Raw genomic sequence first — 17,763 nt, 5'->3', positions numbered from 1 at the left:
GAGTAGCACAAGTATTTTCAAATTTATCCGCAGATACAGATTGCACATTCTACAACTTAATTTTTTTGGATAATTCAATACGAGTTTTTAACATAGTTCCACAACAAATATAGTTCATACCCAATCAACAGTCAATTTAATTATTTTTCAAACATAACATAAAACAGTAGCTCCACTATTTTAAATTGAAAATCTCCACTCCATACTTCTCAATTTTCTCACCTCAAAGAAGGCCCCAAGCACAAACGCAAGAAACCAATGCTTTGATCATTCGTTCTGGAAACTTTTGTTTCCACAATTTCTCACAAAGCAATCATCACGTCTAATGTACTAGCAACCTCTCCAATGTCAGAAATTTTCGACCACTTGACTCTTCTTGAAGTTACATACGAGAAATCAACAGCGGTACAGAAACCGGAACCTCCTCGCACATGACCGGCTGGAAAAGATCCAACTCCCCGTACCGTTCCAGGACACGCATTCTGCAACTCTCAGCTGCCATTAATCCAGTGGAGTACGCACCATGGACAGCCCCTGTGTAATCCAAACTCGTAGCTTCTCCAGCGAAAAATAGGTTGTCGACAGGGATTCTTAGCTTCTCAAACAGATCATGTGGTGTGCCTACAATATCATAGCTGTAGGAGCCCAATGAGTTCTCGTCCGAGCCCCAACGAGAAATGAGATACTGTATCTGCATGATTCATAGAAAGAACTGAGTGTGATAGGCTCTTTGGTTTCGATAAATAAAGTAGTTCGGCTTTGTGATAATTACTAGACAGACAATAAATTTAAAGAAAGAAACACAACATAATCTTTTACAAATATGACAACTCTGTTCTTAGAATTGATCAATTATGAAACAACTGGTTAACATTTAGCTATGTGTAAGGCACACTATGAGAGATTGTGTGTCTTTTACAGCTAGAGCTAGGCTAGAATTCTTCTAGATTCTAATTCTGTTCCTCAATAAACTCGTTCCCCTTTTTCAATTATTCACATGCACACGAAGTTAAAAAAAAAAAGATTAAAGTGAAAGCCTGAATACAGAAATAGAAAATACAATAATACCGGTGGAGAAGCATTTGGAAGGATTCTTTTGAGTTGCACAAAAGCAAAATTAGCAGCAGCCTCATCAGACATTTTCTCGAGGTCCCGTGCCAATTGCCCTGCAGGCATGTAAACAAGGACAGAATGCTCTGTGGCCTTGTTCAGATTAAGAAAATAACTGCACCCATAAGATGTATCTGCAACAACTCCCAGGAACTCAACATTTGGCCAAAAGACGGTTTCAAAGTGCATGACTATTTTATTCTCGAGACCAACTCCAAGGCCATTAATAGCCTCTTCCTTCCATGCAGGCAATCTCGGCTCAAACTTGATGCGATTTGATTTGAGGACACCAAGAGGAACAGTGACGACTGCAGCATCCGCTACAAAGGTTCTCCCATCTTCAACGGTTACTTTCACTCCATTATGATGCCTAAAAATCTCTGTCACTCTTGAATAAAACAGAAACCAAAAGGCTAAGCTTAGCAGTAAATGGGGTAGAGATGACAAAAAACAATCCATCGGTTGGAGCAACCAACTATTTCTTACCTGTGGCTTAAACGGATGTCGAGGCCTTTGGCTAACGTATTGATAACAGGAAGATATCCTCGCACCATAAGCCCATGACCACCGGGCAGCAACTGTTCCTGTAAAACCCAAATGCTACAAAGCACATTAACCACCCAGGCCAACAATCAAAGTTCAGGCTCATGCTCTTAATCTCCATGTGATTTTAGGAACATCTCTATTGGCTCAAGTGAGGTCCTTGCAAGTTTTAGGGAGCAATATTCTCTAGCTTTAGTGAGTCTCAAATGTTTTTGTGAAAGAATAGATGACAAATAAGAAGATATTCACAATAATTAGTTTCACAGTATTTGAAATGATCTTGACAATGACACAAAGAAGAGATAGACGAGGGGAAAAACAATGAAGAGGAAATTACCTGGTCCCAACATTTGAGTGATATGGTATCAGCATCTGCAGCGAACCACCCTTCCATTCTGCATATGTACCACTGCAGCACCTTTTGAGCGAGCCCCTCCTGTCTGCAGTGCAAATATTTTTTCACTCTGTAATGCATCATAAAGGCATAAATCAGACAACAATTATGTTTATACGTTATAAAACCTTAAATCTGGTCTCCGCTCCAAAACAATGGAGATGGCACGTTGCATAGACATGTCCTCACTATGATCCTGTCGTACTACATCCGTCTGCAGATGGCACAGCAAAAAAACTGTTAAAAAAACAGAGATAAAATCTCCAAAATATTTGTTACATACATATAAGGGTGATGATGTCAAGAGAAAAATAGAAGTTTGGGCACGTCGGCATCTCATCTATGACAAAAAATTAAGTCTTGTGGACGAGTTATCTGGATCTTTCTTATGTTTATTTTTCTTTACCCTATTTTAAATATTACAGATTCAACAGATACCCAATCCACAAACATTAAATTTCCAGTGTAACATAAAATTCTCAGCAAGCGGGCAGCAAAGATGGTCAGGAAAACATGCCTCTTTCAGTATGCTCTCAAATGTTTTGCCAACCTTTGATACAAGTTCTGGGGAAACCTTTTTCCCTTCCATATCGAACAAGGCATAACTGAAAAAAGAAATAAAATATTAGCCACCAAACATTACTGCCAGGTGATGCTAGAAAAGAATTTTCAAGTGTATGTTGGCAAACAAACTAGAAAAGATAATTACATGAAAATGGTGATGGAATAAAATGAAAATAAGACCGATATACCAATTGCGCTAGTCAAGGTAGTTGGGCGTCTTTGACATCGAAAACTTTACTTTTACATAATACATAATTATTTAATTTAAGGCATACCGGACTCGAACTCGAGGTAAATTTGTTATCGTCTGTAGTATGGCATGATTCTTTCGTGCTAATGCCATCTTGGGGTCCCGTCGGTATCAACGATGAGGAGGAGGAGTAGGAAACATTGCGGGTAGGACCCTATGTTATTACTTCGAATTACAGCTTCATTGACGGATTCTTTATTTTACTGAACTACTAGACCTTTCGGTAAAGACGTAGATAAAGTATACTTTTTCCTAGCGGTTCTCAACCAGAATCAAGATGAAGCAATTCTAATAATCAGCTAAAGTTGAGCCCGGGTCTCTTTCGACCAAAAGCAAATGAGAGAAAGAATAGAATCTAGACTAGATTGTTCACGTCACTTGCTTCAAAAGGAAATTCTCAAAAGACTATCACTAAAATTTATCAATGAGTTGCCTTAGTTATGATGTATATCCTTTTTCTTTTGAAAGGGAAGTTCACATGCAAACCATATGAATTGGCCGAAAATGAACGGAACACATTCAGCATCTTGAAGATGATCATATCGCAAGTTGAAAGGCCAAAGAATAACCTTTCCAAATCATGGTCATACAAAACCGAGTTATCCTCGCTGGTGCGATAAATGGGTAGTCCGAGTCTTCCTATAAGAGGTGCCAATGGATTCTCATTACAAACACCATGCAACCTGAAACAAGGATGTTCAGGTGGAGATTAGAAGGCAATACTCTAACAGAGATTCCACGTATACTTAACTGAATTACCAAGATGCACCCAAATCAATGGGGAAACCAAGAGAATAGTCAGTTCGAACTCTACCGCCAATTCTATCCCGGGATTCCAGCACAATTACCTGGAAGAACTCATACTTTTAAGACCACTATCAATAATCATGCAACTGATAAAAATATATGTACCCAGTTTCTACCTGAAAAGAGGCATCATGAAGAGCTCGTGCAGCTGCAACGCCGGAAAAACCAGCACCGATGACAATGACAGAAGGAGAGGTTGCATGCCTCCTTCCTGAATAGAAAATAACTAATAGAATTTAAAAAATTGACTAAGATACAACCTCTGAAATATCTAAAGAGCATATATCTCCTCCCACACGTTGAAGTTTGTATTTGTAGCAGCGCTTGTTAAATAAGAACGAACTATTTATCACATGACAAGAATTCTGCCATTTTTATTGATGTAACAAAGCATAAAAAGAAATATTTACATTACAAGTATCAAACAAAGTAAATGATAATTAGTCAATCAGGGAATTTTGATCCATTGAGTCTCAATGTTCACACCTAAATATTTACTTGACGGGGACATGATTATGTGTTTGATTCTTGGAAACCATTAAGAACACCCAACCACGTCTGGACAGCCACCAGACCATTTTGCCTCGATCCACAGTCAAATTTACAATATGAAACGAAATAGGACGTACAGCATGCCTAAAAATTAAAGCAAGACAGCGGGAGCTTACCACCAAGCTTGGCTTGTAGCCTTCAGATAAACTAGTTTCTGGAAATAAAGAAGTAACCTGAAGGTAAGCAACATTGTATCACCCAGTGAGTTTAGGGGCAAAAAATATGTACACCTCCACTTGTCCCATCCCCTAATGACTTTTTAGTTTTTCACTTCATTGGACCTAACCGAACTTTCTGGTCCCCACCCCCTTTAAACCCCTCAAAAATCGTCACAGAACCCAACGTGTAAATGATGCCATCATCATTCCACTACCATCTACCAGTGCTTGATCCACTTCGCCACTGAAAGTTAGAACTTACCCCCACTAGCTCACTTCGACCTCACATCCCACTTACCATCCACATGCTTCTCGACCCCATTAAAAAATAATTCAAACCGCAGTTTAATATATGATACCCATGCACGGTGATCGTGACATGAAAGTTTTTCGAATCACTCTGTTTGAATATGGAATAACTGATGAGTGAATAGAAGTGTTCTTTTTCGATTTAGATTTTTACGGATTAATAACAAGAACATTTTTTTCATTTAAAGAAACCCATGAGACGATACAAAAAATCTGAAACTTCCACCTGACATGGGAGAAAGAGAGGAACAAACATCATTTGAGATGACAAAATTACTACTCTTTCACATCTAAGTATTTATAAAGATGTAGCAGCCACATATGAAATCAACATGAAACCCATAATTTTTATTTTTGTGGTTTAAGGATTATGGGTTTCTACAAAACAATTATTTTATGTCGAGTAGAGCGGTGAAGGTCAACTGAAGATATTTTTATATTGAAGAACGATTTCCCATGCTGGCTACATTCCTATACCCTTCCTGCATAGTATTTTTCAGATATTAATTAATTCTGGGCAGACCCGAGCCAATGGTGAAAGATTCACCAAACGAGTCAAATGAAATACAAAGAAACTAGTTGTCCAAGTCAACATCGTACAACCAAGATTCTGCCGATGATTTTACATGAAGCTAAATTATTCCAATTTTCCATCATGTAAAACCAACTTGTAGGATGCAAAATTTTCCACGTATCAATAGGAAGGATAATATTTTACTCTATAATTTTATTTAATTGATTGATCTATAAGCCTGTGGAACGAACCAACCCTTCGTCAGTTGATGTTCGATTTATCGAATTGTTCGGGTTCGCCATTAATCCCTTTTTATCCAAAGTTCAGAGCAAACTAAAACCAAAGCAATCAAATAAGAACAAAAAAACACGAAATTAACCAGATTTTTTTTATAAAAAAAATGGGAACGGAGAGATGAAAAAAGATTCAAAAACACACCTGCTTGTAATTGGCGATTGCCGTTGTTGCACTGTGAATCCATGTTTCCAATTAAACACCAAAAAATTCGTCGAAAAGTTCACAACAAAGACAATCAGAATCCAGATCAATGGAAAAATCGCTGAGTCTTAATCTCAGTCTCAACAGAAGCTTCGATAATCTCAACAGCAATATGAACAACAAGAAAATGTTCGTCTTGGAGTAAGGAATAATGAAAGTAATGAAATGGTTGGAAATCGAAGAGATACCCAGCTTGACCAACCCACTCATGCGTCTTCCAAACAACTCCTCGCTCGATCACGCAAAAACAACAAAGCGAAAAAAAAAATCAAAATTAAATAAAGTAGCCCAAATCAAGTTACGATCACAACAAAATTCGAAGAATCAGAAGCAAATTATGCTTGTTTGTGCGCAGATATTGTGCCAACTTTGAATGCAGATGAAATAGAAGGTAATTTATGAGTGAGGAAAGAGAAAAGTTTGGGCAACGAAAATTGTTTGTGGTATTGGACCTTTATTTATAGAGCATGGCGGCCAACTCATGTCACGGGTTTAGGTATGTACCTATATACCCGATATAAATATTCGATATCTCGAACGCGATTCGTGCATATATAAAAATCTTGAAAATTTCAAAATATTGCAAATATACTAGGGCAATAAATACGATTTTTTTTTTTTTTTTTTACATGAATGAATCCGATGGTTGAGAGATTTGTATATAGGTAGGTGGTAGAATCATAATTTTTCTTAGAGTCAAATTTGAACAAGATTATGACCAATTTGAATAAAGAAGTATTTTATTTTTAAAAGTGTTTTTTTTAATTAGGTTTTAAAAGTAACTTTTAAGTAAAAATTGTAATAATTTTGTATTTGGATAAATAGATTGAAAGCACTTTTTTAAATTTGAGTTTTTAAAAAAAATATTTGAAAATTTATAAATATTACCTTCTAAAAAATCAATTATTTTGACTTAATTAAGTGCTTTTAAAAGTTCTTTAAATCTATTCAAGCATATTTGAAACAATAAAAACACTTATTTTTAAAAAAAAACACTTTTTTTTTTCTCTTTTGGCTTCTTAATCCAAATGTAATCAATGCTCTGTTACAAGTATTTATAAAACGTTTTAATAAAAATATTTTTAAAAAAATATATATAAAATATTTTACATTTTTTTTTAGAATAAGTATGAGTTTGAACAAATGTTCTGTAAAAGTATTTTACAACTGAAAAATAGTATGTTTTGTTTTTCATCATTGCTTTCAATTTTGAGTATCGTTTGGTTCGTGTGATAGAGTAAATAATACATGGATAAGTAATATAATATAATATAAATAAACAATGATAGTTAATATAGTATTTGATTTGATTGATAGATTATAGTTTATTTGATTTGATTGATTAAATTTTATATAAAAATGATAAATTACCATTTTGTCTTTTTAAGAATAAATAAAATATGAATAATATTATTTATAAGGATAATATAGTAATTTAAATTTAATGATTTGATTGATGTAAGATAAATGATTAATGATTTGATTGATGTAAAATAAATAATTAATAGATGGATAAATAGTATGACGAGAAGAATATGTGAATAAGATAAATTAGATAATTTTTATCTAGAAATAATGAAATCTATGGTGGTCATAGACTCATAAGAATTATTTTAATGTTTTATTTAAGAATATATAAATTTTCAGGAAAACAGAATTTTCTAAATCGGTGGTACAAAAAAAATTTTGTTTAGTATGAAATTGAGAGAATGAGAGTATATAATAATATCAGAACTATAATAATATTTCAAAATCATCAGATATGTGGTCTATATTGGTAATTAATTTAAGAATTATCAAAGTACATTTCGTTTAACTGAATTTTTAAATATATGTTTTTTATGGGCTTTATCATATGATAATTTGGGTGGAAGATCTTTGAAAGTATTCATAGATGCTTCATTTTTAGTTATGCGATAACAACATTCTAAAGTGGCTTTTGGTGTCACGCTAATGATATAAGTATCAAGTATATGCGAAGCACGCACGAAGTGAATGATGTATTAGGTATTTTCTAAAACGTTATGTCAAACGGTCTTATCGATATTTATTTGTGCTATATGTCGATATGATCTATATATAGAATTAAAAAATAATAATATTTTTGACATAAAAATAATATTTTTTTAATCAAAAAAAGATATTTATCTCACAAAATTAAACCGTGAGACAATTCTCACACTTTTTTTTGTGTTTCTCAAATGTTATAGTTCTAATATTATTAAAAAGCTCGTTAGCAATACTTAGCATGTACTATGACCAATAAAAATATTTTATTTAAACTTATAACAATTTTATATAATATTTTATATTACATTGTCTATTTATTATAATTAATTTAAAATACTTTTTTAATTCGTAAATTATATGGAAAGTAGTAATTAATTTTATCATATAAAAGATTGTTTAGAGTTGCTAGCAACACACTAACCCATCAATCAAAATATCAAATCATTCATTGATGACATGTAGTTCATATGATATTAAGGTCTCGAGTATATAATAAAATCTCAAGTTCGAGATTCAATTATAAGAACACATCTCTCAAACTCAAAAAAAAAAAAAAAAATCAATCAAATTATCATCGTACGAGTTGACTAGAGTGGTTTAGCTAACTAGCCTAATTTGTAAGTTATTATATTAGTTCGAAAATTTATCAAATTAACATAAAAGACAAACAATAATCGCGAATTTCATCATCAATAACAAAAAAATAAATTTGAAAAGGACAACTACATTTGATTTTGATGGGATCACGAAACGTCATTTTATTAATTACAAAGCATAGCACATCAAGAATGAAACTAATTTCTGAAATTTAAAAATATATACTATATAATAATTTTATTTATTAATTAATTCTTTAGAAATACATGTTTATTTTTTTTTTAATATTATCTTAATCTGAGTTGGGTCCACGCTGATATAAATATAACTTTTAATATTGAAGCGAAGGTTCTAAAATTGTACAAGTACTGAAGTTAATAAATATATATGATCTCGTATAACCAAATTAAAATTTAATAAATTGATATAACGTGAGGGTATTCGTTCCATATCATTTTTTATTTAAATAAACATTATTCTATTAAATATTCAATTTTAAAAAATTGGAATTACAAATTTTATCATCTATATTTGCAATTTCATGCATGTTATCAAAATTAGGTTTTAATAATGATCTTTTAATTTTTGAAATTTTTTTTATCGAGAATTCTAGTATAACATTACACATGTGAGCATCACACTAAGATAAAATTAACACTACATTAATGTCACATCATTATACATTGAAAAATAACAAAAAAATATAAAAATAACATAGTAAAATGAAATCTTATAACCTGTAAAAGACAAATTTACAAGTATTTTTAAAGTTATTTTTCTTATCAAATTTTTTAAGTCGTCCCAACTCCCAACCCATTTCAATCTTGGCAACTACGTACACGTAGCAACAACTTCTTGCTTTAGCTTTTGAAAAATAAATTTATAAATTTTTTATTTGTTTTTTGTCATCTCAAACTGATGCGTTTCACTACGGGTGATTATTTTGCGGTTTTTCATAAGAAATTCAAATCGAATTGCCAATTGCGGTTCGGTTATATTTTATTTTTTTTGTTGCGATTTTATATGTAAAATCGTTTTTGCGGTTTTCGATGGTTTTAAGCGGTTACGTTCGGTTCGCGGTTTTTTTAATGATAGGTAAAATGGAAAAAAAATTATTCAAATTATTAGATTATGAATGAAAACTATAATAAACAAAATAAAATTAAATAAAATAACAATCAAGCGACAAAATAAAGTTAATCAATTATAATATGTTTAGGCAAGGTTGCAGATTAATATTTGGATAGAGAACTAGTAAATAGATTATGAAGAAAGAAAGAGGAGAAATTTTTTTGAAGAGTTGGGAGAGAAGAGAATGGAGGCGGCATAAGATCGAATCTATTGTGTATAATGTATATACAATGTGCTATAAATAAAACCCTAGCTAAATACCACTATACACGGCGGTGCGATGCGGAACGGTTTGGGCCAAAAATTATAACCGAACAATGGCGGCGGGGCGGTTTTTATTTTTTAAAAAAACTGCGGTTATTTCAAAAAATGAGATACGACGGTGCGGAGCGATGCGGGGTGGTCGGTTCGGGCGATTTTTTAAAAAATGTGATCACCCCTACGTTTCACCATCAAAATTTGATTATTCATAAAGTGAGTTGTCACGATTTAAAAGCACAATAAATCAAATCTGACTTTATTATTATTATTATTATTATTATTATTATTATTATTATTATTATTATTATTACATTGCACACCATAAATGTGCAAATGCCCACTGATCTCAACTAAATTGAATAGCGGTCTTAATAATCCATTTAGTTCATTTCGGGCCCCATAGTGAAATGACCATCCAGTAAATATAAAAAATTAAACAAAATTAAACAAAAGGAGAAAACAAAAGTAGATTTCTTATTCTCTAACTAAATAATTTTCATATCCAAAAAAATAATAATAATAAATAATTTTCTTGAATTTATTAACGTATCCTAAATTCATGGTCACCTTTCTCCTTTATAAAATCGGAAAAAGAAAACCTTTAAATATGTGTAAACGTATACAAGTCTCATATTTAATACACGTGAAATTCATAAACCTAATAGAAAAATATTACTATCTCCGTCTTAATTATGTAAGTCACAATGTCACGTCTCTTTTTTTTTTTCTTTTTTTTTTTATCTATTCTAAATATATAAACTTTCACTATATTTAGCAATTTTTTTTTACAAGACTTTATGCACCCTTATTAATTACATATGAAAAAGAACATTTCTGCGTCGCTATCAGAATTTTTTTTCCAAGCACCCATCCTCCCTTTCCAAAAATATATAATCAAATATCCAACTTTTGTTTTATTTTTTTTTTTGGCCTCCAAACATAATCATCCCCATTTTCTTACGCATCACAATTTACGGTTATTATTTAATTTCAAACTTTCCACAAGTCCAAGACATTCCACATTATCACAAAGCAATCGATTTTAATTGTAATAGATTTTGCCCTTGCAATCTTTTGTAATATTTTAGAAATCCAAATGTATCGAACGGAAAGAAATTATGTAATCCATAAATATCATATAATGCGCAAAAAACAGTGCTCAATGATATTGTGAACGATGGGAGGGCCGAAATGAGCCATAAGAAACATTGCAATAGGAAATTTTGAATACCACAATTTTGGTCTTATACATTTATCACTTTGTAAATCTGATTCTCCATGTCAAATTTCAATCTATTCGGCTATCTTTGTTTTTTAGTCATTTTAATCAATTTTCTAATATAAAGCTGCCTAGTGTGTTGTCAAACCAACACTCCAATTTGATAACACGGCTAACCATATTGTAAAAAAAAACATACGGAAAAAAAGATCCCTGATTATAATTAATAATATGCGAAACGGCACAAACGAATCATAAACAAGAAACATTGCAAATTATTCATTCAAGAGACTCCTAAGAAATACAGGATCCAAATCTGCGCATCTGGGACAAGTAAATGTGTACAACACAACACCAAATGCAGCAGTGACAGCTAAAAAAGCTGTACTAAAGGACATCAAATTTATTCATACTAAATCTGTTAATCGAGCTAATACTTTTTCTTGATGACAACTTGATGCTACTTTCTGTTGAGAAAATTTCATTCCCCCTAAAAGATGTACAGAAATTCACCCTTCTCAAGTTCCAGGTGTCCCAAGTTCACAAAAGAGCAATAAAACAAAGCCCTTCGTCATCACACTCAAAAGGGTATTGTCACCGAGTTTTTAGAAAGGTTTTACATAATACACAATTATGCAAGGTATTATATTATGTTCATCGAAATTAGCAGAACATAATCCTGACCTAAACATAAAAAACGCGGGGTAGATAGGGCTAGACGGTAAGGACGACACTTAAGACACTAAAAATATAGCTAAAAGTAGAACTTTAGGCAATAAAAACATACCTAAAGAATGCATCATGCTTTGACAATAATAAAAGCACATAAACGGATCTGACCTTCAGATCAGCATCTACTATTCACATTTCCACTTGCAGCTTTGCCAAAGTCACTGCTAACCTTTAACTGATTCTGGATTTATTTGGCTGCTACTTCCGCCATGAATGCTAAATCCAGTAACTGGCATGGATCGCTGAGCAAAATTCAGTAACAGTTTCTTCTGATTCTCGTCAGTGTGTGGAAGACTAGCACGTAAAAGTTCAACGGGCATCTCCTTGCTTATAGCATTTGCAGCTTCTGAATCAATTACCAGCGTGTGGGGGGGATTTTGAGTGATTAATGATTGCAAAATGCTGTCATATTTATTCACACAGTACTTTGTCAGAAGACCGAAGAAGGCATCAAATGAAGCCTGCCATAGGGTAGGATTCGGCATACTGAAGTTGCGGGCCAAATGAGGATCTCTTAACAAGTGAGCCGCTCTTTCGAGAACAGCCTTCAAGATGACCGAGGCACCATCACCAGAAGGGCCGCCTAGCGGACGAAGAGGTGGCTGTTCCAAAGAACAAACGACGGCAGCAAGACAAGCACTAAGTGAATTAAGATCCATGCCATTAACACAATTACAAACAGTCTCAGCAAGGTTGTTGACGGTAATAACAGCTTCTGGATCAGAAGGAAGGATCCCAAATAGAAATCTTAAATGGCGGAAAATGGCCATGCAGACTATTCGAGCAAGCTCGCTACCTGGTAAAAGAAGTTGAAGAAATCTAGAGATGAGTTTTCGGCCCTTGGATAGAGAAACCAAACGAAGAAACACGGTATCATCCTTGGGAGACAAGCCAACGGAATTGCCTCCTCTTCCAAGTGGGTCAACGAGCTGAAGAGAGGCTGCTAAACCTTCTAGCAGAGTGTGGCGCTTTCTCCTAAGCTGATTTCCACCATCTTGGGGTTGAGTAAACTGTAAGATCCTGTCAATATCATCCACATCCAGAAGTAGACATAGGCCATCCTCGATTGTCACCCTTGCTGCAAGCATTGGTTCCTGTTCCAAAGGCTTTTCAGATAATTTCTGATCGGCATTAACATCACCACAAGCAACGGGTGGAGGGTCAACTTCCAGAAGCGGGCGAGGCCGGCGAACTGAAGAAAAGCATACCCGTCCAAGAACATCCACATGGAGATGTGGTTGTGACTCAGAACTGTTACGAGACCGGGAAGATTGCTCCTTTGGGTGAGATGGGCAGAATCGATATTTCGACCTTGTTTCAGAAGATTTCTTAGCAATACTAGCTTGATGGTAATAATCATCCACATACAGGTCATTACCATGGGTTGCAGCATGCTGCAATTTAAGAATGCTCTCTATTTCTTCAGCAGTCATGTGCTTTGATCTGAAATGTGGTATGTTACTGTCACTTTTTTTACTACTAGCATCAGATCCTTGATCAGAGAATCGCACTGTGTGTCTACCTTTGTGTGCTGGTTTAGGCTTTAATTCCCTCTTATCAATGGAACCAGATTTACTGAAGGGTGATGGTGACGGAAAGGTGTTAAATAAGCGAGATTGCATAGCTGGAAAATGAGCTAATGATGGTTGAAATGAAAACTGTAATCTCTGCTGCTGTGGAGACATCAGCTGAGATGGTAATAGTCCATTTTGATATTGATGCTGTAAAATATTGTTTAAGAGGATCGAATTATCCCCATGAAGAAGACCAGCATGGCTATTCCAGTGGTTTTGCAGACGCGCATTACATGATATATTGGGTGAGGCCAGGAGTGACATGTTTGAAATATTATTATGGAACCCTCTTGGGATACCACCAAGCGAGAGAGATCGATTAGACAATGCAGAGTTGTTCAATGCAGAGAGGGGTGACTGCGTTCCACCAGATAAAGATGACAAATTAAGGTGATGAGAATTACTCAACAGAGCTTGTTGAGATACTGGTGGAGGGAAGGAAGTGAAAGATGACTCAGGTACTAAAATAGGCTCGCTATTATAGTGTTGCAGCTGTTGCGGCTGCTGCTCAGGGTACGATGATGCTCTGTACAATGACTTTGGTTCCACATGATATATTGGAGAGTGACGAGCATGTGATGACCATCTTTTACTTTCCTCATAACATTCTGAGTCAGACATATGATGATCAAGCCAATCAGGAAAATCAGTCTCTCGTGTCCATTCTGTAGCTGATGAACCTGAAGTAAAATGGCATTAATCAGAGAGCCCCAAAAGGTCCAAGAATAATGATACAAGGACAATTTCAAGAAATCGTTCTGAAAATAAAGTTTAGGTTTATATTTTCTAAACCTCATTCACACACACAAAAATTATATGATCCTACCATTCACAATGTTAGTTTGTGACCAGATAGTGATGAAAAGATATAGGATGAGAAACAACCGAAAAGTAATATTAATAAGCCATTTAGGACAGATCACATAGAGGAAAACCTTGAAGTTAGACACCCAGATAAACTTTCCAAAAAGATATCTAAAAACTTTCAGGAAAAACCAGCGTCGCTCAAACACCGTTCTTCTATCTCTAAGCCTGAGATTAGGATGGTCTGCCTTGGTATTTGTAAAACTAGCGAACAACTGCACTCAGAGTAATATGTTTGGGTTTAATTTAAACAAAAGCTCTACTAGATCAATAATGCAATCCAACTCATTTCATTATATCTTGCGATTAATCAAGTACACGGTTGAATCCACCTAAAAGCTCAACAATCCTGACTAGCTTTGGTTGTGCATGATGGACAAACTTAGATGAATAGATAATTTATATTAGTATTCCAGAACAATAACTCTAATTTACATCATATATAACAAAAAAAACTTTGCCATTGCTTTACATCATAATTAAGGGTTGCCCATGTCACTATCTTACTTTTATGGCAAAACTTAAGAAGTCAAAACATTCGTCCCAACAATCATAGTTCTCCAAGGTTCCTCATCCCACCTATTATATCAAACCCCATGTTCACCAGTCACTACAATTAGCTACCACTACTTCGGAGTTCGGAGAAAATATTGTGTTCAGAACCGAAGCCCTGAAGCTGTAAATTATATATTTTCAGAAGAATAAGGATCCAGAATTGGATTTGATGGGTAACTGCTCCAATTACTGTTGAACTTGAAACCTACCAAACATCTTATGGGTCATATGACTCATTATTTATGCTTCCATACATATACATGATTTGAAAAAAAAAAAAAAAAAAAAAGGGGCATCAATGTCCGGCACAGGTCATAGCTATAAAGAATTATAATAGCAGGATGTCAACAAAAACATATGGTTTTTGCAATATGCAGTTCCTAACAAGATATGGGTATGAAGAATTGACCATATAATACTTAAAATAAAGCAAATAAATTTAAGTAAAAATGGGAAGGATTCTACAATAAAGAAAAAGACAAGTACTAACTCTCCCTTGAAAAAGATCCAGATCCAGATCCCCGATCGCCGATAACTCCAGGATGTCTGGGTCCAGAAACAACTTTGTTCAACTGTGAAATTATAATTGAGGCAAATGAAAAAACAGAACAAGCAATAATTTGAATAGACAAAACAACTAGAAAAAAAAAAGTTTCTTCAATTTTCTATGTCACTAAAAGGTACTTTCAATGACATTTTCTATCAGATTTATCAGTAGAGAAATTTCAGTACTCCGTAGTTTACTTTGAATTATGCTTACCCAAAAATTATACCACTTTGGCAATTCCCGATGCATTTACTGTCTAGTCAAATGCCCACAACCAGGCAGGAGTTTCTCAATCATCCTGTTCTATGGCTGTTTTCTTTTCTAAAGCAACACTCACTACTCAGTGTTCTCAACATTTAATAAAGATAAGAAGTGACGAAATATTGTGCAGGCACAAAAGAAAATGAGAATCGGGATGTCCTTTAATACACACATGCAGCTCCACTAATTTGAGTTTCTTATCTGGCTTGACAAATTTTGGTTGTATGCCAGCTTACCTTGGCAAATGTAGTAGCCAAATCATCCATATCAGATAATGATCCAAATCCTGATCCCTGGGAAATGTAAATAAAGTTCAATCAGTAGGCCAATCACTCCATGCAAATAACTGCCAGAACAAACTTATACATTAAAACTCACTACAACAAATATTAACACAGAATATATTATCCATGCATACAAATGCAACACATTGAGATGCTGAAAGGTTTCTAAGAGTCAAGAACCCAAGCCCATTATTGTATACGTTATGAAATGTATGTGAAATCAATACCAAGGAATAAATGAATGTTTCACACGGTCTATATTTCTAGCAGCGTGGAGAAAGCCTGGGATAGTGAACACGACTAGGAAGAAAAAAAACTGATCATGGAGAAAGCAACTAGCAGCAAACTATCGACTTAGTATAGAATGCGCAAAATCAAGAATCCTCGGTTATTCTCTTCATAAATAGTAACCACGAATGAGATGTTAATAATTTACACAAATCTTTAGAATTTCTAAACAAGAAAGTCCTCGCAGGAAGCAAACACCAAGAATGTTGTATTTCAAGATCCAAATCTATGAATGCCTAAACATCAGAGCCCACACGAATTATATTCGCACGGTGAATATTTTATATATGCCTTTACCTCATCTTTATCAAAAAGATGATACTGGTGCAACTCCACATCACCACCTAACCCACCTCCAATCACAGGAACACCAGCTTCTTCATCTTCCAAACCCCCTATTTCCACATCACCTACTACATCGTTTCCAAAAAAAGCATACTGAGATGCATCAAACAGCGCGCTATCTGCACCACAAAGAATAAAAAAAAACAAAAAACAAACCAAGATCAGCAAACTGCAACAGTAAATCCAGCAAGATCAAAATTAATTATCTTCAAACCAAAACCAAACATAAGCATAAATAGTCCTAAAAGGGCATTTCTTTTAAATACTCATATATATCGATATGGATAAAGACGAAACGGGGATCGTTGAAGATAAGATAAAACCGAGCTGGTAAAGCTTAGGGCGAACCAGAGATGGAGCTGCTTGAAGGGTCGGAGAAGTCAGTGAAATCCTTTTCATCGGATCTCTCCATAATCAATAAATCAACAAGGAAAAGCTAAAAACCGAACATTGCAACCAAATCCCTCCTCCTTTCCAATCCGCAAATGGGATTTTCGGGATAATCTAGGGTTTAGAAGCAGCTCACATGGCGAGCGGTTAGTTGTCGCGTGTAGTGAGAGGGGGAATCTGTTGCTTTGTATAATTGTATGTGCGAATATTTATTTATGTATATTATCAATCAATTTGATGCTCGTTTCCACGAAAGTGAGAGTCAATTTGTTTATTCAATTACATATTCATGGCTACTTCAGTGGCTGGCTGACGTAGTAGTTACTGGTGCATATGGATCAGTTTAATATTCATGCCCCCAATTTCTTTTCTAAAACTGAAATAATTAATTTAAGGCAAACACTTGTATGCAACCGTTGCACGGGTCATATTCGTGTGACGGGTCTCTTATATGGGTTATCCATTAAAAAGTATTACATTTTATGTCAAAAGTATTACTTATTATTATAAATATGGATAGGGTTGACCCGTCTCACGAATGAGACCGTTGCACAGGAGTGTTACTCTTAATTTAAATAGTCTCTTCTATCTCAATTATACATTGTTCTTTTCTTTTTCGAATTCTATCAAATGTATATGCTAAAATTTCTGCATTTTGTAATATTTTTGTTATTGATGTGCTTTTATCTAATATATTCTTTAACTTACTAAATAAAGGATGAATTTAGATGTGGTAGTTGTCAGAAAAAATATTTCAACAAGTACAATTTTTTGAATTTTTTTTTATCAAATATATCACACACATATATATATAATTTTAATCTAACGCATATGTAGTGACCCGACCCGGATCACATAATAATAAAAAACATAATCATTCAATTAAACTTAATCAAATCTAATCGCGAAAACTTAAACAAATACTAATTCGACGGAATACAACCGATAAATAACTGAAACCCAAAACAAATAATAATACAACCCAATCGAATGTTATCAAAGCCAT

General features: G+C 34.1%; 2 protein-coding genes across 2 annotated transcripts; both read right to left on the bottom strand.

Annotated features, from left to right (window-relative positions):
• Positions 1–45: 45 nt before the first annotated feature.
• On the bottom strand, positions 46–6,149 carry LOC140885126 (polyamine oxidase 2-like). Its single transcript, XM_073292059.1, has 10 exons — positions 5,640–6,149; positions 3,785–3,879; positions 3,621–3,709; positions 3,431–3,544; positions 2,565–2,652; positions 2,176–2,261; positions 1,991–2,093; positions 1,597–1,694; positions 1,069–1,498; positions 46–691 (listed from the first exon to the last, which is right to left on the bottom strand). The coding sequence occupies exons 1-10, from the start codon at positions 5,680–5,682 to the stop codon at positions 383–385; spliced, it is 1,455 nt and encodes a 484-aa protein (XP_073148160.1). The 5' UTR covers positions 5,683–6,149; the 3' UTR covers positions 46–382.
• A 5,000-nt stretch (positions 6,150–11,149) lies between these two features.
• On the bottom strand, positions 11,150–17,017 carry LOC140880726 (protein PAT1 homolog 2-like). The gene is made up of 5 exons (XM_073285414.1): positions 16,716–17,017; positions 16,320–16,486; positions 15,687–15,743; positions 15,133–15,214; positions 11,150–13,903 (listed from the first exon to the last, which is right to left on the bottom strand). Exons 1-5 carry the CDS (start codon positions 16,777–16,779, stop codon positions 11,814–11,816), a joined length of 2,460 nt encoding a protein of 819 aa, XP_073141515.1. The 5' UTR covers positions 16,780–17,017; the 3' UTR covers positions 11,150–11,813.
• Positions 17,018–17,763: the final 746 nt, after the last annotated feature.

This window comes from Henckelia pumila, chromosome 2 (assembly GCF_033568475.1).
Source record: "Henckelia pumila isolate YLH828 chromosome 2, ASM3356847v2, whole genome shotgun sequence".
In the NCBI taxonomy this organism is placed as follows: Eukaryota; Viridiplantae; Streptophyta; class Magnoliopsida; order Lamiales; family Gesneriaceae; genus Henckelia; species Henckelia pumila.
Note: the sequence above shows the minus strand (reverse complement) of the source record. Positions and strands in the feature narration are given on the sequence as shown.